Source organism: Crotalus tigris, unplaced genomic scaffold (genome assembly GCF_016545835.1).
Source record: "Crotalus tigris isolate CLP2741 ecotype Arizona unplaced genomic scaffold, ASM1654583v1 scf7180000024426.592134, whole genome shotgun sequence".
Lineage (NCBI taxonomy): Eukaryota > Metazoa > Chordata > Lepidosauria > Squamata > Viperidae > Crotalus > Crotalus tigris.
In genome coordinates, this window is record NW_024100593.1 from 203,862 (window position 1) to 230,288 (window position 26,427).

Below are 26,427 nucleotides of genomic sequence, written 5' to 3' on the forward strand. Positions count from 1 at the left end.
ATTTTGAGCCCATTTAACCATACAATCTTTAACTAATTCTGTTTCACCAATGACCTATTTCTTAACACGGGGACAAAATTAAATTTGGTTTGATATTTCGGTATAACTCAAACTGATATAAACCAATATAAATAACCCTGTCATGTATTTAGCAGTTTTCTCTTTCTGCCATGTTAAAAAAAATTACAATTTAGGAGGAACTTAAGCCAGCTTGGTGGGTTTCATGATACATCAAACGTTGTTGGGACAAGGAAACATGCAACAATGGATTGTCCCAATTTTTAAAATAGGAAATCCAATGGTCGGTCTGATTTGTCCCTAAATTTTGCCAAAATACCCTGGAAGAGACTTCAGGCGTTGTTAATCAGGAGTGTCCATCATTTTGACTTTTTTTTAAAAAAAATTCTTCAGCCTGCTGCCTTTGAGATTGATTCTAGTGGAAAAAAGAAACCGTAAAAATTTCTAAAAGGAGAGGAGCCGTGAAAGAGGTACGTCTGATCTTCCCCCCCCTTTGCCAAGGAGATAAAATAGATGTTTTATGCACTCGTTTAATAATAATAATAAAGTTGGAAGGGACCTTGGGGGTCATCTAGTCCAACCCCCTGCTCAGGCAGGAAACCTTATACCATTTCAGACAAATGGCTGTCCAGTCTCTTCTTAAAAACCTCCAGTGTTGGAGAAGGGAGGGAGGGAGGGAGGGAGGGAGGAGGGAGGGAAGGAAGGAAGGAAGGAAGGAAGGAAGGAAGGAAGGAAAAAAAGAATAACAGAATTGGAAGGGACCTTGGAGGTCATCTAGTCCAACCCCCTGCTCAGGCAGGAAACCTTATACCGTTTCAGACAAATGGCTGTCCAGTCTCTTCTTAAAAACTTCCAGTGTTGGAGCATTCACCGCTTCTGGAGGCAGGTGGTTCCACTGGTTAATTGTCCTCACTGTCAGGAAGTTTCTCCTTAGTTTCAGGTTGCTTCTTTCCTTGGTTAGTTATTATGCATCAGCTTAATGAGGCCACAGATCAGCCAACCCTCAAGAGCTTTCTCCTAAGATAGATTCTGCAGAAACCCGCCTGTCATTTAAACAGGTGGGGAGGAAGGAAACAGTCAAGATCTCCTCTTGATGCCTCCTTTTATTGTCTCCCCAAAGCAAAAGGGGCAGAACGTAGAAATTGTCTATTAAGGTAATTTTCCATGTCTGTGATCCATGAAACTGCGCAATATGAAACATGGACCCCACAGTCCTCCCCTCTCCTCCTCTTCTCCATAAACACCACTCCCCTCCGGCACTGAGGACGTTACCTAGTTAGGTAATGAAATGTCTGCAAGAAAACCACCAAGCTCAGAGAGCACCAAGGACCCCACAATTTTCTCTTCTTCTTCTCCGCAAACTCCACTCCCTTCTAGCCTTGATAACGTTACCTAGTTGGGTTATGAAACGTCCGCAAAAAAACCCACCAAGCTCAGAGAGCACCGGGGTGCCCCCCACAGCCCAACCCTCAGCCGCAAATATTCTATCGAACCATGGTTAATTTGTAAGGTGGCATCATCAACCTCTTGGCTGACTTTGCTCAGCTGTCAAGATACAATGCTTGTGTCGACGGTTTTGTGTGTTGAAGGACAGCAGAGAACTTTCCCGGAACCAGAGGAGGCGTCTAGTGCAAGACAAAGGGAACGGATGGCACGCTGATGGGGTTACCTAGTTTGGTAATGAAACGTCTGCAGGGACACTACCAAGTTCAGGGAGCACCAGGGAATGGGCCAGGGAGGAAACTGTTCCAATTCCTGGGTCTGTTTCAGACGACCCCCGGCACTTCCGCCTCTTCTTCCCGGCACTTCCGCTTCTTCTTCCTGGCACTTTTGTTTCTTCTTCCTGGCACTTCTGCTTCTTCTTCCTGGCACTTCCGCTTCTTCTTCCTGGCACTTCCGTTTCTTCTTCCTGGCGCTTCTGCTTCTTCTTCCTGGGAGACTGATGAGTGGGTGACTGTATAAAAGAGGAAGGGAGGCGTTAGGGAAACAGGCAAGCAAGCTGCTTCTGTGGGATGCGGCAGGAGAAAGGGAACGCGGTGCTTCAACCGTATCCACCTCTGAACACCTCTGGGGCAGGTCAGACCCAGGGCTGAATTCAAACTGCACGCGATGCTCCGTGAGCATTAACCTTGTTTACACTGGATTGCAGACCAGGCTGCGAAGACCTAGTCCCTTTGCCCACCTACCCTGCCCAGGCAGCTGGTACATTTCATGCCTCTGCTTCCCTCTCAACCTGTGGGTGGGGACCCCATTTGGGGTCGAACGACCATTTCACGGGGGTCGCCAAACAACGCAGTCCGCCCTTTTTTTCCCCCTTTTCCTTAGCTGTGCTCCTCCCTTTTATTCTATTGGCTTTTGAAAGCCAATAGAATGGACTCTCTTGAATAGAATCTAATTCTATTGGCTTTCCAAAGCCAATAGGAATTGTCCAGGATGTCTCTGCCCTGCTGAGCCCGCCAAAAGTCCCATTCCGCAAACGGTGCTGCACCAGTTGAGTAGTCCTCGACTTATGACCGATTGAGTAGTCCTCGACTTACGACCGGTTGGGGGTCGCGGCATTAAAAAGGTTGAGAACCACTGCTCTAGGCAGTCCCAACTGCTGCCATCAGCACTTAATCTACCTACCTACCCATCTATCTATCCATCTGTTTATCTGCCTGCCATCCGTCCATCTGCCTGCCCACCCACCCACCTACCTATCTATCATTATCTCTCTATCTTTCTTTTTCAATCCTTCCCTCCCACCTTCTCCTCTCTCTCCCTTCCTCCGTCCATCCTCTTCTCTTTACATCAGTGGTTCTCAACCTTTTTAATGCCGCGACCCCCAACCGGTCGTAAGTTGAGGACTAAACCGGTCGTAAGTTGAGGACTAAACCGGTCGTAAGTCGAGGACTACCCAACCGGTCGTAAGTCGAGGACTTTCTCTGCCTGGGTGTGCTGCACATGCGTGGTGCCGCCCCCTGCGCCGGCCGAGGCGTAGCTGGCAAGCGGCAGAGACAGAGCAGGCCGACCACCGGCTGGGCCACCGGCTGGCCCAGCCCAAGGGAGGTAAGGCACCCGCCGGAAAAGGGAAAAAAAATGGCGGACAGCCTTGCTTGGCGACCCCCGTGAAATGGTCGATCGACCCCAAATGGGGTTGCAACCCATAGGTTGAGAATCGCTGCTTTACATCCATCCATCCACCTCTCCACCTACCTATCCATCATTAGAGCCGAGGTGGCGCAGCAGTTAGAGTGCAGTACTGCAGGCCACTTTAGCTGACTGTGTTCAGCAGGTCAGCGGTTCAAATCTCACCGGCTCAAGGTTGACTCAGCCTTCCATCCTTCCGGGGTAGGTAAAATGAGGACCCAGATTGTTGGGGGCAATGTAAATAGATATATACATTGCTTACTGGTGTACACCGCTTAGAGAGTGCTTGCACTTAAAGTGGTATATAAGTCTCATAAATAAATTCCTGAGCCACCATGGAGGAACTATGGTCCCCTCATGACTCGTGGACTTCAACTCCCAGAAGAGCCGAGGTGGCGCAGCAGTTAGAGTGCAGTACTGCAGGCCACTTTAGCTGACAGTGTTCAGCAGGTCAGCGGTTCAAATCTCACTAATGCCACGACCCCATAATACAGTTCCCCATGTTGTGGTGACCCCCAACCACTTATACATCACTGGGTGCCAGGGGCGTGGCCAAAGAAAAGGGGGAAAAAATGGCGGACAGCCTTGTTTGGCGACCCCCGTGAAATGGTCGTGCGACCCCAAATGGGGTCCCAACCCACAGGTTGAGAACCACTGGCTTAGAGAGTGCTTGCACTTAAAGCGGTATATAAGTCTCACAAATAAATAAATAAATAATCTTGCTATCTTTCTCTTTCAATCCTTCCCTCCCTCTTCTTTCCATCCATCCTCTATCTCTTTCTCATCCATTACTCTCTGTCTCTCCATCTATCTATCCTGTATCTCTTTTTCTCATCCATTTCTCTCTGTCTCTTACACACACACACACACACACACACACACACACAGTTTTTGGAACCGCCCAGGGCCCCAGGCTGAGGTCATGGGGCAAAGACAATTCGGCAGATAGCACATACCCCTCCCATCTGCCCCCCCCTCCTGCCCCCCTGCCCTCCGGGCTCTCTTTTTTGGGGTGGGTGGGAACACCGTCCCTCGTCTTTTTCCTCACCTTGTTTGGGCGCTTCATGACCGGGAAGAAATCCGTCATGGCCTGGCTGGCAGTGGCCTTCCTTGACTTGCCCTTGCCCTTGGACTTGGAAGCCTCACTGAGCTTCAGACGGGCATCCCGCCACCTCTTCCGGCGACCTCGAACTCGGCTCTCTCTGTGGAAGAGGGGATGGGGTGAAGATGGCAAAAGGAGGGGGGAAGGCAGGCATGGGGTGGGGTGGGGTTCACCCCTACTTGGCTAGACCCATCGGCAAACAGGCAGCGCCGACTACGCCTGGCGTGGATGGACACATAGGGCACCTTAAGACCTGCATTGGGGGATTTCAACCCTGGGGCATTCTGGCTTCATGGTTTCCTTGAAGACGTTTCATGACCCAACTAGGTAACATCATCAGTGCTACAAGGGAGCAGGGTTTATAAGGAGGAGGAGGAGGAGGAGGACGACTGTGGGTCCTTGGTACTCTCAGAGCTGGTTGTTTTCCTGGAGATGTTTCATTGCCCAAGTAGGTAACACCAACAATGCTAGAAGATGCAAACTCCTCTCCCTTCTAGCACTGATGATGTTCCCTACTTGGGTCATGAAACGTCTGCAGGAAAATAGCCAAGCTCAGAGTGCACCAAGCTCAGTTCCCATCCTGTTGAGGTGGTCAGTGAAGGAGCCCAGCACCTAGAGCCTTCAGAACCACCTGCTTGCCCAGCCCATCTTCTTTCCCAGCCCCAGAGCCGATGCCAACACCCTGAGTCCCAGGCCGCACCTTCGGGGGGGGGGGGCTCAAAGGGACTGGCCAGGCTCCAGTCGCCCACTCACTTCATGCACTTCTCTTGCGCCAGGAACTTCACCAAGCCCTCCTCATCCGGTTCCTTCCACTCCAGCATCACCTGGCCTGGATCCGTCACCTCCGGCTGCAGAAAAAGCCGCCGTGTCTCCTCCAGGCACCAGCCGTCCGGCATCGGGTGGCTCTGCGGAGGGCGGGGGGGGGGAAGAAATCCTGAGCATCAGCAGCAGCCCTGCTCCAACGGCCCTGGGCCTGTGAGCGTGCCACTGAGGCCTTGCCGGGAGAGGCAAACGCCCCGCAGGGCCTTTTCCAGGCTGGCCCCGCGGCAGGACCCTTCCCCGGGGGAAGTTCCAATACAGCAGTGGTTTGTCTGAAATGGCGTAGGGTTTCCTGCCAGAGCAGGGGGTTGGACTAGATGACCTCTAAAGGTCCCTTCCAACTTTATGATTATGATTATATGTTCTCTAGCTTCTTCAGCCCATCTTTCCTAAGTTGGGTAATTAAAAGTAAATGAGGACCGCCTCATTTTAACCCTGGGCTACAAATATTCTCCTTGATCGAGGTCATGGTAAAGTGCAGAGTAGCAACACCAGATTTTTGTGCCAAACGTAGATGAGCTGCTATATAAGGCCTGGCTGGGCATGAGAGCCGTTTGTGGGACGGGGTGCAATTGAAAAAATAAGACAAAGGAAGGAGAAACCTCAAAATGGAGACGGCATCCCCCTCCCCTTTCCCTTCCCATTGTCCTAGATCAGTGGTTCTTAACCTGGGCGATATTGCCCCCCCCCTTCCAGGGGGCAATTTAATTTTTCAGGGGGGCAATGGAACGAAAAGGGGGCGATGGAGCAAGAAGTTTTGGGGACACTTTTGAGATACAGTGAATCGCTGTATCTTTGTCGTACAAAAACATCAGATTGCTCGCTATTAGTGGATTGAATTGTGTTTTCAAATGTTCCTCCAGCTAGCTTCAGTACAGAATGCCGTACATATGTGAAGATGCATCGCTTATCTTCATGCACGTTGTGCAGCAGCCTCTACCCATACAGTGGCACGTCATTGGCCAGAATATGGCAGATATGGGAAAAAGACTGGAAATAAATTATTTGCATCGATATGTCCTGATGACAATTTTAAAGAAAACAAAAAAAGTGTTTGCATCAATTGAAGAATTATTTTCTATGTTGTGATTGAGAGGTTATGTTGGGGGAGGGGGGTGATGACAACTTCCTCACTGGCTCAAGGGGGCGATTTGTTCAAAAAGGTTAAGAACCACTGGACTAGATCTCCCTCTTTCCCCTAATCCCATCAAATCTGGGCATTCAGACCCATCAGCCATCAACAGGCCTCTAGAGATAAAACCACATTTACAAGCTATTCAAGAGACTATAAAAACATTAGGGAGGAAACAAAAAAAAAAAAAGCACAGCAGCCAAAATCCAGATAAGCAGGGATTAATCCTGATGGTGTTACCTGGTCAGGTAAATGCAAGCAAATTGCCAAACACTTCAGAACACCAAGCACTTATTTCATGGACACCGAAGGGAGCTTTGTGGCTTTTCTCAATTGTCAGTATCACTTTACTTATATCCAAGAGGTCTGCTTAGTCTACACTGCAAAGCAAATCAGACATTCAGATTTTTCGTTTCTTCAGCTCCCAGATTCCCCAAAATATAGAAGCATCGTTGTTCGGGATTCTGGTAAAGTAGGGACCCTACCACTAGTAGTTTTCGATCCTCCTCCTCAGAGTCTACGCTATCCTTTCAAGGTCACCTATGACAAGGGGTTTAGGAGGTGGAGGAGCTGTTGAGCTGTAGGGCAGCCTTAACAGTTCTCCCCAAGGAGAAATTTTCCTGATAGCTAGAACAATTAATCAGTGAAACCGCTTGTCTCCAGAAGTTGTGGGTGTTTTATCACTGAAATTTTTAAGAAGAGACTGGATAGCCATTTGTGTAAAATGGTACAGCGTCTCCTGCTTGAGCAAGGGGTTGGACTAGAAGACCTCCAAGGTCCCTTCCAACTCTGTTATTTCGTTCACAAGACTTGCCAAACCTTGGAGAGTGTTCCTTTTCACATGTTAGGTCAAACCGAACAGCTTACACCAGGCTAGCAAACACTAGTGAGTTTATCCTGTCTACCCACATATCTGTATGTGGATGCCTTCAAGGCAGTCACAACTCCTAGATATTATAGGAATAACTGGATTTTTGTGGCCAAGTTCTCACACATAGTTGTTCCTTGCCTCCTTCTTCCTAGGGCTGAGAGAAAGGGACTGAGCTGGCTTCAGGCCAAAGGCAGGACTAGAACTCAGAGTCTCCTAAAGACTAGACCAGGAGTAGGCCACCTTGGCTCTTTTATGACTGGTGGACTTCAACGCCCAGAATTCCTGAGCCAGCCATGCTGAGGGGAAAGGGAGAGTTTCCAAGCTGAGCCATGCTGGCTCAGGAATTCTGGGAGTTGGTCCACAAGTCATAAAAGAGACAAGGGTGCCTACCCCTGGCCTAGGCTTAGGCTGCTTTATGACTCATGGACTTCAACTCCCAGAATTCCAGAGTCAGCACGGCTCAGCTTGGAAACCTCTCCCTTTCTCCTCAGCATGGCTGGCTCAGGAATCCTGGAGTTGAAGTCCACCAGTCATAAAAGAGCCCAGGTTACCTACCCCTGTACTAGATATATGTTTTGGGGGCAAAATTGAGGCTCATTATTGACTTAACCTTTATAGGATTCTGTAACAAGCTAGACCTCAAGGATAGGCAACCTTGGCTTATGACCTGTGGACTTCAACTCCCAGAATTCCTGAGCCAGCCATGCTGAGGGCAAAGGGAGAGGTTTCCAAGCTGAACCAAGCTAGCTCAGGAATTCTGGGAGTTGAAGTCCACCAGTCATGAAGGGGCCATAGTTTCCCCATGCTGGCTCAGGAATTCTGGGAGTTGAAATCCACGAGTCATGAAGGGGCCAAGGTTGCCTACCCCTGGACTAGCCCAAGGCCTTTAACTGCTGACACCAGATTGGGTCTCTCTGCTGAGATAGTTCTTTTACAAAACCCTTCCACTTATCTGAGGCATGTAAAGCATCCAATGCCCGTTAGAAAAGGCTTGGAGAAGAGCTACATATAATAAAGGGTTTGGAAGTCAAATTGTATAATGAAAGGTTGAGGGGGCTAGGTATATTTAGCTTAACAAAGAGAAAGAGTAGGGATGACAGGATAGCAGTCTTCCAGTAATTGAGGGTCTGCAATAAAGAAGAGGGAGTCAAGCTATTCTCCAAAGCACCTGAAGGCAAAGACAAGAAGCAACAGAGGGAAACTCATCAAGGAGAGAAGCAACCTGGAACTAAGGAGAAACTTCCTGACAGTTAGAACAATTAACCAATGGAACAACCTGCCTCCAGAAGCGGTGAATGCGCCAACACTGGGAGTTTTTAAGAAGAGACCGGACAGCCATTTCTCTGCAATGGTCTAGGGCAGTGTTTCCCAAACTTGACAATTTTAAGGCATGAGGACTTCAACTCCCAGAATTCCACAGCCAGCAACGCTGGCTGTGGAATTCTGGGAGTTGAAGTCCACATGCCTTAAAATTGTCAAGTTTGGGAAACACTGGTCTAGGGTTTCCTGCCTGAGCAGGGGGTTGGACTCGATGACCTCCAAGGTCCCTTCCAGACATATGATTCTATACACAAATGGCATGGCTGAGACTGGCAGGACACACAAAGCTGAAGACATTGCCAGTTCTCCTTACTGGCCTGTGCTTTCATAACGGGGCTTTCTTAGAGACCTAAGTGTCTCTGGAGGGTCTCAGCCATCCGGCTCACGGCTGTCCCACCAGGGATTTCCTCCCAACGCAGCTGGGGTCGAGGCAGGGCAGAGGCTGGCCGCATGCAGAGGGCCCAGAGTGGGATCAAGGGCAGGGGCGAGGCCGGCCGGGTACCTGGCGACTGGTATTCCGCAGGACCTCCTCGATGCTTCCGTGATGCTGCATCAGCTTCAGGGCCTTCTTGGGGCCCAGTCCTCGGATCTTGTGGCAGTAGTCGCAGCCCAGCAGAATGCAGAGGTCCACAAACTGGGACCGGCCGAGAGAGAGAGAGAGCAGAGAGAGAGGAATGGGGCGCTGCTGGGCGAAAGGAAACGCAAAAGAGGGCTCCTCTACCCACCCAGATAATAATAATAATAATACCACCACCATTGGCATTGACAAATTCACTATTAGTCAATTGCAAAAGGTGGCCTTACTAGGAACTGCTTCCATCCTGCGACGAGATCTGTAATACCATCAAACATCCACATCTGCCTATCCCAGGTCCTGGGTAAGGACTCGATAGGTAGACAAAATGCCAAATCCAGTCTGAGCATCTGGCTGACTATGCGATGATCCATAATAATAATAGTAATAATAAGTTGGAAGGGACCTTGGAGGTCATCTAGTCCAACCCCCTGCTCAGGCAGGAAACCCTATACCATTTCGGACAAAGGGCTGTCCAGTCTCTTCTTAAAGGCCTCCAGTGATGGAGCGTTCACAACGTCTAGAGGCAGGTTGTTCCACCGGTTAATTGGTCTAACTGTCAAGAAGTTTCTCCTTAGTTCCAGGTTGCTTCTCTCCTTGATGAGTTTCCATCCGTTGCTTCTTGTCCTGCCTTCGGGCGCTTTGGAGAATAGCTTGACTCCCTCTTCTTTGGGGCAGCCCCTGAGATATTGGAAGACTGCTATCCTGTCCCCCCTCGTCCTTCTCTTCATTAAACCAGACATCCCCAATTCCAGCAGCTGTTCCTTATGTTTTAGCCTCCAGTCCCCTGATCATCTTTGTTGCTCTTCTCTGATGAGGTTGGAAGGGACCTTGGAGGTCATCTAGTCCAACCCCCTGCTCAGGCAGTTGTTGTTATTATCATTAATTATTATTATTATTATTAACATTATTGTTAATATTAATATTGTTAATATTATTAATATAGATGTTCTGGAAATCTGGAGGGAAAGCCAGAGGGCAAGGATGCTGCAGAGGAAGGCCTCCCAGCTGAAGCCTAACAACCGAGCTCAATCGAAGAAATAAACTAGCCAGATGGCACGAAAAATGACTGAGGGACCCTCTCTCTTTTCCCAGTCACAGCTCCCCGACCCAGCAGAGCGGGGGAGGCAGGGAATGTTGCGGGTCCCGTTCCCTAAGGAGGTCCATCTGGCGGGACCCAAAAGAAGGGCCTCCTCCATGGTGGCTCCCTCACTCCCTCATCCCCGCAGAGATTAGACTGGCCACCATTTTGACCCTCTTTTGCAAGGCCCCCAAGATAGATAGATAGATAGAGATGGATGGATAGATGGATGGATAGAGATAGATAGAGATGTAGATAGATAGATAGATAGATAGATAGATAGATAGATAGATAGATAGATAGATAGATAGATATGGATGGATAGAGATAGATATAGATAGATAGATAGATAGATAGAGATGGATGGATAGAGATAGATAGATAGAGATGTAGATAGATAGATAGATAGATAGATAGATATGGATGGATAGAGATAGATAGATAGATAGATAGAGATGGATGGATAGAGATAGATAGATAGAGATGTAGATAGATAGATAGATAGATAGATAGATAGATAGAGATGGATGGATAGAGATAGATAGATAGAGATGTAGATAGATAGATAGATAGATAGATAGATAGATAGATAGATAGATATGGATGGATAGAGATAGATAGATAGAGATGTAGATAGATAGATAGATAGATAGATAGATAGATAGATAGATAGATATGGATGGATAGAGATAGAGATAGATAGATAGATAGATAGATAGATAGATAGATAGATAGATAGATAGATAGATAGATATGGGTGGATGGACAGATGTACACACAGAGACAAATCGATCAGAGAATCATAGGGCTGGAAGGTACCTTGGAGGTCATCTAGTCCAACCTCCTGCTCAAGGCAAGAGTCCTTATATCATCCCAGACAAATTGTTGTCCATTGTTTTCTTGAAAATAGATAGATAGATAGATAGATAGATAGATAGATAGATAGATATGGAGAGATAGATAGGGATAGCTTATATCATCCCAGACAAATTGTTGTCCATTGTTTTCTTGAAAATAGATAGATAGATAGATCGATCGATAGATAGATAGATAGACAGACAGACAGACAGATAGGGATAAATGGATAAATATGATAGATAGATAGACAGACAGACAGATATGGGTGGATGGACAGATGGATGGATGATAAACAGACAGACCGACAAATCGATCAGAGAATCCTAGCACTGTAAGGGACCTTGGAGGTCTTCTAGTCCAGCCCTCTGTCCAAGGCAGGATGCCTTATAACAGCCTAGTCAAACAGTTGTCCAGTCTATTTTTGAAAAGCGCCACTCACGGAGCACGCCCCACCCCTGGGGACAAGCTATTCCACTGTTTCCCAGAGTAAACTGCACCCCAGTGTCTTAGAAGGGGGAGGGTCTATCTCGTGGGGATGCCAAAGGATCCCCAGTTCTGCTCGGCTTCCAAATCCAGACAAGGGTGGTGGGCAAAGGCTGAAATGCTGGAGGCCAAATCCAGGCCAGTTCCCCGCACCTGGGACTTCCCCTCACCTGCTCCTGGGTCATCCCCAGCTTCTGCAGGACAGTGGGTAAGGAGATCTCTTCCAGACAGCTGGACAAAAAAACAAACAAACCAAAAAAACATCGGGGATGAATTCATTAATCTAATTAAAAAAGCTAATTGAGACTTTAATTTTAGAAAAACTATCAGTGGCATTCCATGGCCTTTGGCATAGAGCAGGGGTCTCCAAACTTGGCCCTTTGATGACTTGTGGACTTCAACTCCCAGAATTCCTCAGCCAGGCACATGTGCCTGGCTGAGGAATTCTGGGAGTTGAAGTCCACAAGTCATCAAAGGGCCAAGTTTGAAGACCCATGGCATATAGAGCTATGCCAGGCACTGTGAATCGAAGTTGAACAGCGCCCCCTAGAGTCGGACCGGTAGGAAAGTCAACCTGTTTGGGTTTTTTCCCCAGCCTAAGACATAAAAAGATAAAAGAGTTTTAAAAATTGGACCCTAGGGCAGGACAAACAAACAGGAATTCTGGGAGTTGAAGTTCACAAGTCATAAAAGAGCCAAGGCTCCCTAACCCTGATCTAGGGGCAACTACAGTTTTTAATTAAAACAGAAGATTAGACAAACCTGATTGAACAGCTATAGCAGGGGGTCTTCAAACTTGGCCCTTTGATGACTTGTGGACTTCAACTCCCAGAATCCCTCAGCCAGCGTGAGGGAACTATGACCCTTTTATGACTTGTGGACTTCAACTCCCAGAATCCCTCAGCCAGGGTGAGGGAACTATGACCCTTTGATGACTTGTGGACTTCAACTCCCAGAATCCCTCAGCCAGCGTGAGGGAACTATGACCCTTTGATGACTTGTGGACTTCAACTCCCAGAATCCCTCAGCCAACGTGAGGGAACTATGACCCTTTGATGACTTGTGGACTTCAACTCCCAGAATCCTTCAGCCAGCGTGAGGGAACTATGACCCTTTGATGACTTTTGGACTTCAACTCTCAGAAGCCTTCAGCCAGCGTGAGGGAACTATGACCCTTTGATGATTGTGGACTTCAACTCCCAGAATCCCTCAGCCAGCGTGAGGGAACTGTGACCCTTTCATGACTTGTGGACTTCAACTCCCAGAATCCCTCAGCCAGCGTGAGGGAACTATGACCCTTTGATGATTGTGGACTTCAACTCCCAGAATCCCTCAGCCAGCGTGAGGGAACTATGACCCTTTGATGACTTGTGGACTTCAACACCCAGAATTCCTCAGCCAGCGTGAGGGAACTACGCTGGCTAGGGAATTCTGGGAGTTGAAGTCCACAGGTCCTAAAAGCTGCCAAGGTTGGACAGCCCGATCTCAACATCTGCAACTAGTTTTATGGTCTCCCGCCCGTAACTCTCACCTCTTCTTCATGCTTAGGTGCCGCAGGAGGCGCACGGCCCCAAAGGGGAGGGCGTCCATGTCTTCCGTGGCTACACACCAGGCGTGGCCAGATTTCACCAGGGCGGCACATGTGGCTTCTGCCTCCGCCGGGGCCTAAGTCCCACCCCAAGGGCAGGAAGGAAACTTCCAGTCAGATGGAGGTTGAAACAGTGAGCCCAGATGAAGAAAGTAAAGCTACGGGGTTTCTGGTTTGAGTGTGGACATTTCATTACCCAACTAGGGAACATCATCAGTGCCAGGACGGCCATGGGGTTTGCATGGAGGAGGAAAATGAGAAAGAGGGAGGAGGAGGAGGACCCCTGTCTTCCTCCTCCTCCTCTCTGCACACCTCCCTGCCTTCTAGCACTGCGGCTGGACTACAGCTTATAACCGCCACCAGCCCCAAAATGTCCCTTCCTAAGCAAGACATCCCATTTTACAACCCTTTATCACTGTTCTTAAGTGAATCACTGCAGTTAAGGCCACACTTGGAATCCTGCATCCAGTTTTGGTCACCGCAATGTAAAAAAGATGTTGAGACTCTAGAAAGAGTACAGAGAAGAGCAACAAAGATGATCAGGGGACTGGAGGCTAAAACATATGAAGGACGGTTGCTGGAATTGGGTATGTCTAGTTTAACGAAGAGAAGGACGGGGGGGGGGGGGACTGGATAGCAGTCTTCCAGTATCTCAGGGGCTGCCCCAAAGAAGAGGCAGTCAAGTTCTTCTCCAAAGCGCCTGAAGGCAGGACAAGAAGCAACGGATGGAAACTCATCAAGGAGAGAAGCAATCTAGAACTAAGGAGAAACTTCCTGACAGTTAGAACAATTAACCAGTGGAACAACCTGCCTCCAGAAGCGGTGAATGCTCCAACACTGGACGTTTTCAAGAAGAGACTGGACAGCCATTTGTCTGAAATGGTCTAGGGTTTCCTGCCTGAGCAGGGGGTTGGACTAGATGACCTCCAAGGTCCCTTCCAACTTTATTATTATTATTAAACACGGTTGTTAAGTAAATTGGGCTTCGCACGTTGACTGTGCTTGTCCGAAGGTCGCAAAAGGGGATCCCGTGACCCCATTACACTGTGGCCGTCGTAAGTACAAGCTACAAGCACCTGAATTTCCATCACGTGACCACGGGAACGCTGCGATGGTCGTAATGTGAAAAACAGTCGCCAGCCCCCCCTTTTTAGTGTTCTTGTGACTTCGAACTGTCACTAATGGTTTTAACTTGAGGCGGCCTGCTACCTGGATCTCTCGCCTCCCAGTCTATTCCCCTCTCCACTGGGACCCCCTTTGCTACTGGGCTGAGAGGGAGGGGCTGGTCCAAACCCCCCCAGGGAGGATCCTGAGAGGACCTGGAGCTGGGTTCCCCCCTCCTGGCCCAGCCCCTTCCCCACTGCGACCCTCACCCACCAGAATGGTGAGATGTTTGGGGATCGTGGGCCAAAGAGACGGACACCCTGCTTTGCAGGTGAAACAGCAAGAACATTTCCAGGTAGTTCTCGACTTACAACAGTTCATTTAGTGACTGTCTGAAGGCACTGAAAAAAAAGGGACTTAGGACCATTTTTCACCCGTACAACTGTTGCAGCACCCCCCCCCCACGGTCACGTGATCCGAATTCAGACCCTCAGCCACTGGCTCATACTTACGACGGTCGCGGGGTCCCCTGGGGGGGGTCACACGATCGCCTTTTGCCACCTTCTGACAATCCACTTTACTACCGTGTGACTAATTTAACAATTGCAGTGATTCACATAACAACGGTGATAAAAAAAAGGGTTACGATTAAAATAGAATATACTCAAATAGACAAGATGTGTATTTTGAATACTAGATTTTGTTATGAACGGAGATAAAGAAAATTTTTGGTTATTTAAAACTTGGCAGTATAAATATTAAAAGTTAAATTTGAATATTGATTTGTTTATAAAGGTTGAATGTAAAGTACTTAAGATATATATATATATATACATATATATATATGTTTTCTGAGGTTTTCGCGGGTATTTGTATGTAGGTCTTTGGTTGTTCAGGTTTTCTCCCGCGTAAAATTGGAAGTGTCTTGGCAACGTTTCGACGAAGTCCCATTCATCATCTTCAGGCTGGTGTTTTCAGCTTCGTGCTTCGAGGAGCAATGTGTGGTCTTAGCTGTTTCTTCCTTTGAACTGCCAGTGGGGGTATGAACTGATTGGGTGGGAGCTTGGCTGTGTTCTGATTGGGTGGAGGTGTGTTCTAATTGGTTAGGGGCTTGGCTGTGCTCTGATTAGCTGGGGGGTTGGCTGTGCTCTGATTGGCTGGGGGGTTGGCTGTGCTCTGATTGGCTGGGGGAGTGTTCTGTTTGGTTGTGCTCAGGTTAGTCTGAGTTGCAGAGGGGTTTAAGATTTTGGGCTGCCTTGCTATTTTTTGGCTTCGCGTTCGTGGTCGTGCCTCCTCTCATTAGCCACTTTAAACCCCTCCAATCCATACATGAAGCAAACTGACACCCTCCGTGAAGAGGAGGCACGACCACGAACGCGAAGCCAAAAAATAGCAAGGCAGCCCAAAATCTTAAACCCCTCTGCAACTCAGACTAACCTGAGCACAACCAAACAGAACACTCCCAGAGCACAGCCAACCCCCCAGCCAATCAGAGCACAGCCAAAGCCCCCAGCCAATCAGAGCACAGCCAAGCCCCTAACCAATCAGAACACACCTCCACCCAATCAGAACACAGCCAAGCTCCCACCCAATCAGTTCATACCCCCACTGGCAGTTAAAAGGAAGAAACAGCTAAGACCACACATTGCTGCTCGAAGCACGAAGCTGAAAACACCAGCCTGAAGATGACGAATGGGACTTCGTCGAAACGTCGCCAAGACACTTCCAATTTTACGTGGGAGAAAACCCGAACAACCAAAGACCTACATATATATATATATATATATATATATATATATATATATATATATATATGTATATATATATATATAAGCTAAAAATCTAGATAAATGTAATAAACATGTTTTTACTTAGCTGATATAATAAGAACTGTACTAGCTTAAATATGAGATACTAGACATTAAGAGAAAAAGAGAGGAGGTATTTGATGCTGAAACAAGAGAAAGTTTGGTCACCAAATTTAAGACATTCGGAAATTAATAGAAAATAAGAATGTTATACTGTATTATTAATTAGATGATGTAAGATGGTGAGAAATAGAACATATTCAAATAGATAAGACTTGTATTCTGAATATTAGACTTTATCACATGAATTGTGATAAAGGGAACTTTGGTTACTTAAAACTTGGAAATTATAAATATTAAATGTTAAATTTAAACATTAATGGGACACTAAAAATTGGGAAAAACTAATTAGGACATTGATTGCCCATAAAGACCGAATGTTAAAATAACCACGATATGTATAAGCTAAAAATTATTGATAAATGTAAGAATGTCATTTTTATTTAATTGATATAATAAGAATTGTATTAGTTTAAATGTGGGACAGTAAACACTAAGGGAAAAAGAGAGGAAATATTTAATGTGGTAGTAAAACCTTGGCTCTTTTATGACTCGTGGACTTCAACTCCCAGAATTCCTGAGCCAGCTTAGCTGGCTCAGGAATTCTGGGAATTGAAGTCCACGACTCATAAAAGAGCCAAGGTTGACTACCCCTATACTAAAGATACTTGTATGCCATTGAATTATCGATTAACTCAACCGCCACGTTGCTTTTTAAATACTTAAAGGTAAAATTAGAAAATCAATAAAACATTATATACATACATACATACGTACATACATACATACATATATAAAATGGAGTGTCTTGCTCAGCAAGGGATATTTTGGAGTCCAATGGCATAAGCTGTAGTCAAAGTAACCGCAGTGGACAAGGTAACCCACCCAGCTGGGAGGACCAAACTGGGCTCCCAGCGGAGCCCAAAACAGAGACCCCCACCCCAAAGCAAGGCGGTGAAGACCCTCCGCTGTCAACAAACAGGATGCCGGGCTTTTACCTGGATGTAAGGGACCCCCAGGAGAGTCAAAAGGGTCTCCGAGTCTCGTCTTGGGGGCCGCGCTGGAACGTCGGAGTCTGAAAGGGGAGCAGGAAGAAAGAGTCAGAGGGCAGCTGGAATCCCGGAGGCCCCCAACCCGCCCGGGCAAGAAGGGAGGTCCCGTCTTTACCTGCAGTCCCCCTCCTGGCTCCAGAGGTGGTGGCCCGTTTGGCTAACTGCAAAGGAAAGGCAGGATCGAGTGATTTCCTAATAACGGAGATTATTTGTAGCCCAGGGTTGAACTGGGGCATCCTTGGTGCTCTTAAAACGGGGTGTTATTTTTTTAAAACAGGCGTTTCATGACCTGACTATGCAACATCGTCAGTACTAGAAAGGAGGGAGGTTTGGGGAGAGAAGAAGGAGAAGTGTGGGGTCCTTGGTGCTCTGTTTTTTTTCTTGCGGACGTTTCATTACTCAACTAGGTAGCGTCGTCAGTGCTACAAGGGAGTGGAAAGAAGGAGGAGGAGGAGGACTGTAGGATCCTTGGTGCTCTCTGAACCTGGTTCTTTTCTTATAGACATTTCATTACCCAACTAGTTAGTGTCATCAGTGCTAGAAGTGAGCGGCGTTTGTGGAGAGGAGGAGGAGGCGAAGAGGAAGATGAAGATGAAGGGGAGAATGATTGTGGGGTCCTTGGTGCTCTCTGAGCTGGCTGGTTTTCTTGCAGATGTTTCATGACCCAACTAGAGAACATCATCAATGCTAGAAGGGAGTTAGGTTTGCGGAGACGAGGAGGAGGAGCAGGACGACATGGTCCAACTAGGGAACACCATCAGTGCTGAAAGGGAATGGGGTTAGGAGGAGGAGGAGGAGGAGGAGGACGACAGCTGTGGAGTCCTTGGTGCCCTCTGAGCTTGGTGGTTTTCTTGCAGACCTTTCATGACCCAACTAGGTAACATCATCAAAGTGATTTCCTTCGACCGGCTCCCTGAATTCAGTCCCTAGGGCTTTGGGGGGCTCCCTGGCTGGCTGGCTTCCTCCAAAGGCTGGAGATTCCCCCAACGGCTTACTCTCTCTCTCTCTTCCCTCTGCTCTGCAAGCAGGAGTTTATATGGGCATCGTCTCCCACTCCCCCCACCCCCAAATTTGTACGTACCACCCGCTGCTTCAGCTCCGGGGGCTTCCCGTCAAAAACGAAGACCGGCTGGATGCCCTTTTCCAAGAGGCTCAGCGTTCGGAAAAAGAGCCCCTGCAGGCAACTAGAAGGGAAGGGAAGACGGTGAGCAGAGAACGCAGGCAGTCCTCGACTTACGACCACAACGGATCCCAAGGTTTCCATTGGTGAGACAGCCGCTAAGTGAGGTTTGCCCCATTTTTTGACGATCTTCCTTGCCACCGTTGCTAAGCGAATCACTGCAGCTGTTAAGTTAGACCAGGGGTAGGCAACCTGGGCTCTTTGATGACTAGTGGATTTCATCTCCCAGAATTCCTAAAGCAGGCACGCTGAGGGGAAAGGGAGGTTTCCAAGCTGAGCCAGGCTGGCTCAGGAATTCTGGGAGTTGAAGTCCATGACTCATGAGGTGGCCCTAGTTTCCCCATGCTGGCTCAGGAATTCTGGGAGTTGAAGTCCACCAGTCATAAAAGAGCCCAGATTGCCTACCCCTGAGTTAGACAAACGGTTGTTAAGTGAAACTGGCTTCCCCGTTGACTTTGTTTGTCAGAAGGTTGCAAAAGAGGATCACGTGACCCCAGGGGGACACACTGCGACCGTCATAAATACATGCCGGTTGCGGAGCATCTGAATCTTGATCCGGTGAGCCTGGGGGGGGATGCTGCAACGTTCTTAGGTGTGAAAAACGGGCTTACGTCACTCTTTTCAGTGCTGTTGTAATCTTGGTCACTAAATGAACGGTTGTTAAGTTGGGGATTAGCTGTATGCGTGAGCCAGGCCATGACAGGTCAGGCAGGGTCCCAGGGCAGAACGCCCTCCTCCTTTTGCCCCCCTCCCACACACATTGCTCCCAAACCTGCCTGGAAAGAGAATGTGAGAATCCACCCCCCACCCGAGGGTCCGGTCTCCTTCAGTGGGGAGCCATTCCACCTGCTTAGTGGGATGGGGGGAGGAAGAGGAGGAAGTCCCCTTCCCCTTTGCTCACCTGATATTTTGCCCATGGCGGTTGATGATCTGCGGCATGGCTGTGCAGAACTGATAAATGGCCACGGAAGTGTCCAGAGCGACTACCCGCCCTAGAGGAGGAGGAGGAGAAGGAGGAGGAAGAAGAAGAGGAAGAAAAAGGCAGGATGAGGAGGCTGGAGGGGAAGGTATCGTTCTGCCCCTCCATCTTCACCCGGTCGGGCTCCACTGGCACGGTGCCCACCTGCCTAGTGGCCAATCCACACCCCTCTCCAAAGCATCCCGGTCTCCTGAGGGCACACAGAGTGCACCTGGGCTGTGTGGTACCCAAAACTGGTCCCAGCCTAGCGCCACAGCCACTCGGGGCCCCCGAGACGAAGGGTGGCATTTTCAGCTTCCCTTATTGGAGAACTTGGGAAAAATGGTGCCAGCCTCAAAGGGTGAGCCGAGAGACCTCGCACAGTGCACAAAAGTTACACGGTTATTACGATTAAGGAAGTTCACCTACTTAAGAATCCCTCGTCGGTTGGCCAACAAGCGTTTCTTTCGATGGGATCCTTCTACTTTGCCCTCCTCCCTCATACGTCGCATGTTTAGGTTAATAAGCTTTCTTATCAAAAGGGGGGGTCTTTTACTACTATAATAAGCTAGACCAGTGGTTCTTAACCTGTGGGTCGGGACCCCATTTGGGATCGAACGACCATTTCACGGGGGTCGCCAAACAACGCAGTCCGCCATTTTTTCCCCTCTTTTCCTTAGCTGTGCTCCTCCCTTTTATTCTACTGGCTTTTGAAAGCCAGTAGAATAGACTCTCTTGAATAGAGTCTAATTCTATTGGCTTTCCAAAGCCAATAAGAATTGTCCAGGCTGTCTCTGCCCTGCTGAGCCCGCCAAAGGTCCCATTCTGCAAACGGTGCTGCAAGTTGTCTGCAGCGAAAGCCAGCTGTTTGGAAGTTTCCACCCCTCCCTGCTGAGCAACTACTAAAAATGTAAGTAAAAGAGGGCCAGGGGTGGGAGGTGGGCGCAGGGAGGGTTGCTGGCGCGCGTGGGGCCCGGCGGGTGCCTTACCTCCCTTGGGCTGGGCCAGCTGGTGGCCCAGCCGGTGGTCGGCCTGCGCCGTCTCTGCCACTTGCCAGCTACGCCTCGGCCGGCGCAGGGGGCAGCACCACACATGCACGGCGCTCCCGGGCAGGGAAAGTCCTCGACTTACAACCGGTAGTGTAGTCCTCGACTTACGACCGGTTTAGTCCTCGACCTACGACTGGTTGTTTAGTCCTCGACTTACGACCGGTTGGGGGGGGTGTCGTGGCATTAAAAAGGTTGAGAACCACTGAGCTAGGGGTTACCAGAGTTTGTACTTATCTACATGCCTCAGCTGGCATCCTTCTAGTGCAGTGATGGCGAACCTTTTAGAGACCGAGTGCCCAAACTGCAACCCAAAACCCACTTATGCATCGTCGAGTGCCGGGTGGGTGTGGCCCATTGGGTGGGCGTGGCTGCGGTGGTAAGGGCAGACTGGGTGGGACTAAAAAGTTCAATCAATCAATTTCAACTTTGCAAGATCTTTTGTTTTCTCATGGGAAGTTAAAATTGACTGATTGAACCTTTTTTTTTTGTGGCGGAGGCCTAAAGCAAAAAGGTTTTATAAAACCCAGCTGAAGGTCTAGGACTGGGGCGACAGTGCGGGTGCCCACAGAAAGGGCTCTGAGTGCCGCCTCTGGCACCCGTGCCATAGGTTCGCCACCACTGTTCTAGCGTGTCTTGTTACACTCCCCGCAGCTGCAACTTTGTGTGTCAGCAATTCCTTTAACAAACTTTCCTAATTCCAAGCTGAGTCCTTCAGCTGTCTAAAGAAGCTTAGCAGTCCCAGAAGGACATCAGGGTTCCTCCCCAGGGTTCCCTTTGCACTCTGTGCATGCTCAGGGACTGAGGACAGGTGGGCTTTTTTTTCGCATGTTTGGGGATCGAGGGCAGACAGGACACTTTTGCACTCTGTGCATGCTCCGGGGCCAAGGATGGGCAGCTCCTCTATTCACTCTATACATGGTCAGAGACCGAAGGCAGATGGGCCTTCTTTGCATGCTCAGGAATAGAGCACTTTTGCACTCTATGCATGCTCAAGCAAGTGGGGTAGACTTTGCACTCTGTACATGCTTAGGCAGGTGGGGTACCCTTTGCACTCTGTGCTTGCTCAAAGACCAAGGGCAGACACACACACCCCTTTACACTCTGTCCATGTTCAGGGCCTGATGGCGGATTGGTACTCCATGCACTCTGTGCATGGTCAGGGACCGAGGGCAGAGAGGCCACTTTTGCACTCTGTACATGCGCAAAGACTAAGGGCGGACGCTCCCCCCTTTACATTCCCTGCATGCTTAGGAACCGAGGGCGGACCGGTACTCTTTGCACTCTGTGCATGCTCGGGGACCGAGGGGGGCGGAGAGACGCTCACCGCGGTACTGCTCGAGGCTGGCGGGGCGCACGGCGTCCGGGGCCCCCTCCTTGATGACCTCGGCCAGCTTGTTGATCCCCATAGCGCCGCGGGAGGGGCTCTGCACGGCGGGCGAGCGTGCCTCTGAGCGCGTGCAAAGCGCTCCGGCCGGGATTCGTCCCAGCCGCGGAATCCCCGAGAGGCGCGCGGAGGAGCGAAAAGCCCCGCAGGAGGCTTTGGGGGGGGACGCTCGTGGAAATGATGGGACCACCACTCCCATCATCCGCGGCAAGCCGGGGCGTCGGGAGAGGCGCGATCCCTCCTCCCCCCACCGGCACCCGGCATCGGGACTGCCGGAAGTTTGGCGAAATGCGCATGCGCCGAAAGGTCGCCCTGATTCGCTTGCGAGACAGATTCTATGGTTCAGCTCCGCCTCTCGGGCTGGCCGGCCGAGCTCCCCTGTCTCTGGTGCCGCTCTAGCCTGGGAGAACTCTATGCGGGGCGTTCGGCGGACTCCCGGCTGGCGGAGGCGAGTCGGCTGGGCAGGGACGGGGGGGGGGAAGAGGGGCGGCGGGGGTCGCTCCTGCCCGGGCGGGGGAGAGGGGGAGGGCGCCGCTTTGCCGCGGCAGGGGAGGGCTGCTCGGTTGCTCCCGGGCTTCCCCCGCTCGAGTCGGGAACGCCAATTGCCCTGCAGGAATCGGGGGTGCCCCAGAGGCCATCCATCCCACCCCTGCTTTGTGCGGCGCTGCAGACGGAGGGCTCCGCCTGAGCCCACCCGCGGAAGGAAGGAAGTCCTGCCTGCAGCCCAGCACCTTCTCCTACGTCTGCGCGCTGAGGGTAGGCACCTTTGGCTCTTTTAGGACTCGTGGACTTCAACTCCCAGAATTCCTGAGCCAGCACAGCTGGCTCAGGAATTCTGGGAGTTGAAGTCCACGAGTCCTAAAAGAGCCAAGGTTGTCTATCCCTGCCCTAGCTGCTCCTGCCGCCGCGCATCCTCCCGGCTTGGATACAGGGCAGCTTGGGGGGAGGGTCGCTATCCGCCCGAAGTGGGGTCCAGATAAATCCCCCCCCTCTTTTTCTCTTGCAGAGGCTTCCTTCCCATGCCCAGCTGGCCAGAGCAGGACCCGGCCAGCCTCCTGCTCTCCGCTGTCTGTCTGCACTCTGCCCTCCTGACCTTCCAGGTAGGAAAGAGGCCGGTTGGCTGAGCCCCATCAGAGGTATCACGGTGGCTGCCTGCTCCCCGCTGGCCAGTGGGGCTGCTCCCCAGGGCTCAGCCCCCTTTGTTGCCTCTCTCTATCTGCAGATCAACCGGGGAGCATCAGCCTGGTTTCTCCTCCAAGCCCTCCTGGAGACCCTCTCCTTTGGGCCCCGCTGGCGAGGGGCCCGGCCCCCAGACCCCACCTGGTCCTGCACGGTGGTGGGGCTGCCGCTGCTGGCCTTTGCCTTCCACTGGCTGAACGGGGACTACTACACGGCCAACGTCCTCTTGGGAGGTGCCCTGGTGCTGGCTGGCGGCTGGGGCTACTTCACCAAGGAAGGCAAGGCCATAGTGGTCCATTCGGTCATCTCTATGGTCACCATTACCATCTTCATTGTCTCCGTCTTCACCGGAAGCACCTATGGGATGGTGGGCAGTCTCCTGCTGGGGGCAGCCGGCCTGCTGCCAGAAACTGGACTGTGGTCCCTGCCGACCCCAAAGGAGACCGATGCCCTCCACTGTCTCATGGCAAGTGCCAACCTGGCCCTGTGCCGGGCTCTCCGAGTGCAGCATCTAGAACTGGGCAACAGCTATAGCAGCGGTTCTCAACCTGTGGGTGGGGACCCCATTTGGGGTCGAACGACCATTTCACGGAGGTCGCCAAACAACGCAGTCCGCCATTTTTTTCCCCCTTTTCCTTAGCTGTGCTACTCCCTTTTATTCTCTTGGCTTTTGAAAGCCAATAGAAGAGACTCTCTTGAACAGAGTCTAATTCTATTGGCTTTCCAAAGCCAATAGGAATTGTCCAGGCTGTCTCTGCCCTGCTGAGCCCGCCAAAAGTCCCATTCTGCAAACGGTGCTGCACCAGTTGAGTAGGCCTCGACTTACGACCGGTTGAGTAGTCCTCGACTTACGACCGGTTGGGGGTCGCGGCATTAAAAAGGTTGAGAACCACTGAGCTATAGGGAGTGGTTGCTTGTAGTAGCTTCTGGACAGGGAAGCCTGGGGTCCCGGGGAGGGACGCAAATCTAAGAGACCCCAAGAATCCTTATGGGTCAATAGGAAGGGCAGGTCCCAAAGCTGTTTTTTTCAGGAGGCAACTGGACTTTCTTGTTTTTCTCTGAAGGCGTTTCACTTCTCATCCAAGAAGCTTCTTCAGCTCTGACTGGATGGTGGGGAATGGAAGGATTTTGACGGCCGGTCATTTGCCTCCTTTTAGAGAGTCGTTGAGGCCACTTGGAGGTCTACCTGTGTCCTCAGGGTCACCTGAGTAGTGCAAATGGGTGTGTGGAGCCTTCTTGGCTGCAGGATGTTTTCTGCCCTGTGTCCCTGTTTTCTGCCCTGTCTTCAACAGTGAAGGGACCCACCGTGAAGGGGTCGCTTGGGAACAGGAAGTGAGCAGCCCAAGGCCTTTCTCCCCGGCTCTGCCCATCACCTGAAAATATTGCCCCCCTCCAGAGCTCTTGTCTAGGGCAGGGGTAGGCCACCTGGGCTCTTGTATGACTCGTGGACTTCAGCTCCCAGAAGTCCTGAGCCAGCCATGCTGAAGGGAAAGGGAGAGGTTTCCAAGCTGAGCCATTAGTCTCAGGAATTCTGGGAGTTGAGGTCCACGAGTCATGAGGGGGCCAAGGTTTCCCCCATGCTGGCTCAGGAATTCTGGGAGTTGAAGTCCACGAGTCATGAAGGGGCCACAGTTCCCCATGCTGGCTGAGGAATTCTGGGAGTTGAAGTCCACCAGTCATGAGGGGGCCAAAGTTTCCCTCATGTGGCTCAGGAATTCTGGGAGTTGAAGTCCACAAGTCATAAAGCGGCTTAGGCCTAGACCAGGGGTAGGCCACCTTGGCTCCTTTATGAGGCGTGGACTTCAACTCCCAGAATTCCTGAGCCAGCCATGCTGAAGGGAAAGGGAGAGGTTTCCAAGCTGAGCCTTGCTGGCTCAGGAATTCTGGGAGTTGAAGTCCACCAGTCATAAAAGAACCAAGGTTGCCTACCCCTGGTCTAGGGCAGGGCTTTTCAACCTTTTCATCCATTGTACCACTTTTAGGATATGGCAATATCCGAGTACCATCAGTCGCCTAGCAAGGGGTCAAAAACTTGATGACCAAAAAAAAAAAAAAAAGAAAAAAAGTGAGAAAGTACAGTAGTCCTCAGTAGTACTCAGTTCGCTTACTGATTGTTCAAAGTTACAATGGCCCTGAAAAAAGTGCCCTCCAAGCCACAGCCAAGCAAGACACCTGCCTGCCCACTCGGCGGCGCTCTTCCTCCTGTCCGAGGTTTTCATTGTTGTGAGCATTTCTGTTGAGGATTGGCAGCGGGGGTGAGGTGAGGGGGTGTGTGGTTTTTATTCCCCCCCGTCTGCTGGGTGGTTGCAGCAGGTTTTGGTCACTTCACATGACCCTGGGACACTGACCATCATAAATATGAATCGGTTGCCAAGCATCTGAATGTAAATCACAAGACCCTGGAGATGCTGCAACATTCCAGCTGATCGGCGCTTCTTCCGGGCTCAGCAGAAGCACCAGGATCAGTGCTGCTTTCCAGCTGATTGGCGCTTCTTCAGGGCTCAGCAGAAGCGCCAGGATCAGCGCCGAGCTCCAGCTGGAGCCTGGCACTGATCCTGGTGCTTCCACTGAGCCTTGACAGCCCTGCAGCTCCAGCCGTCTCTCGCTCAGGCTTGTGCGCTGCTGCCATTGGTTCAACTCATTTCCCACCCCCGCTACCACTTTTCTAGGATGGTTGCGTACCAACTGCCAGGTGCCCATGTACCACAGGTGGTACCCATACCACTGGTTGAAAAGCCCTGGTCTAGGGAATCCGATATTCCTGGAGTCCAAGGGCAGCATTTCTCAAGTCCAAAATAAGACTGGGATGTGTTGTGGCTTCAGAGCACAACAAACGCTGCCAAAAATTAGAGTGCAATATATATCCAGGTGGTCTGAGGTGTGGGGTAGAGTCTTCCGTAATTGTGCCTTCATTTATTTACATCTGGAAACAGGAAGTTGGGCTGGATACTGGAAATGGCTGGCATCCATTTTGAGGTGTTTAGGCCCTGCCTTTATTGTTTTTACAATTAACTCTACGAGGTTGAACATAACCAACGCACTTTCTGTGAGGTGGGCTGGGCTGAGAGAGAGAGGGACTGGCCTAAACTCATCCAATTGACTTTCATGGCTTAGGTGGGACTAGAACTCACCAGCTCCTGGTTTTGTAACCTGGTGCCTTCACTACTAGATCTTTCTCATACTCCAGTTACTGATTTATTTACTGAGTTGTAAGCACACAGCGACCTGATTTTTTCTTTCCATTGTACATGCCAACTATGGAGTTCACTGTCATCAAATGTGGAGCTAACCAGCAATCTGTAAGGAAGAAGCAGCTGTCAAACCAAGGGAGATTTCAGAGAAAGAAAGAAAAGAAAGAGAAAGAAAGAGAAAGGAATGAGAAAGAAAAAGAAAGAAGGAAGGAGAAAGAAAAGGAAGAAAGGAGAAAGAGAAAGGAAGAAAAAGAGAGAGAGAGAGAGGAGACTCCTTAGACAACATAGATTTCAAAGTGGGTTCTTTTATTTATTTGCTTAACACATTTCTGTACCACAATCAAGAGAGACTCTGGATGGCTTATACAGATACAATTAAAACATGTGATGAGAATAAAATAACCACAAACATAATAAAAAACATACCATCTAATTCCCTTTTTATGACCTTGTAATCCCGTAATTCAAGGTAGGGTACCAATAAAAA

The 26,427-nt window shown here is 50.0% G+C and overlaps 2 protein-coding genes across 4 annotated transcripts; one reads left to right on the top strand and one right to left on the bottom strand.

Moving 5' to 3' along the window:
* Positions 1-855: 855 nt before the first annotated feature.
* LOC120302168 (probable flap endonuclease 1 homolog) lies at positions 856-21,858 on the bottom strand. 2 transcript variants are annotated; one of them, XM_039330198.1, is made up of 11 exons: positions 21,511-21,858; positions 19,081-19,171; positions 18,081-18,183; positions 17,115-17,160; positions 16,946-17,022; positions 12,919-13,052; positions 11,558-11,618; positions 8,894-9,025; positions 5,003-5,154; positions 4,196-4,349; positions 856-1,972 (listed from the first exon to the last, which is right to left on the bottom strand). In XM_039330198.1, exons 1-11 carry the CDS (start codon positions 21,770-21,772, stop codon positions 1,688-1,690), a joined length of 1,497 nt encoding a protein of 498 aa, XP_039186132.1. In that variant the 5' UTR covers positions 21,773-21,858; the 3' UTR covers positions 856-1,687. The 2 variants fall into 2 exon arrangements, with proteins under 2 accessions (XP_039186132.1, XP_039186133.1); XM_039330199.1 differs by lacking the exon at positions 8,894-9,025.
* A 34-nt stretch (positions 21,859-21,892) lies between these two features.
* Positions 21,893-23,872, top strand: LOC120302170. Of its 2 annotated transcripts, XM_039330202.1 has the most exons (4): positions 21,893-22,018; positions 22,577-22,670; positions 22,793-23,215; positions 23,814-23,872. In XM_039330202.1, the coding sequence occupies exons 1-4, from the start codon at positions 21,984-21,986 to the stop codon at positions 23,850-23,852; spliced, it is 591 nt and encodes a 196-aa protein (XP_039186136.1). In that variant the 5' UTR covers positions 21,893-21,983; the 3' UTR covers positions 23,853-23,872. The 2 variants fall into 2 exon arrangements, with proteins under 2 accessions (XP_039186136.1, XP_039186135.1); XM_039330201.1 differs by lacking the exon at positions 23,814-23,872 and having other exon boundaries at positions 22,793-23,399.
* Positions 23,873-26,427: the final 2,555 nt, after the last annotated feature.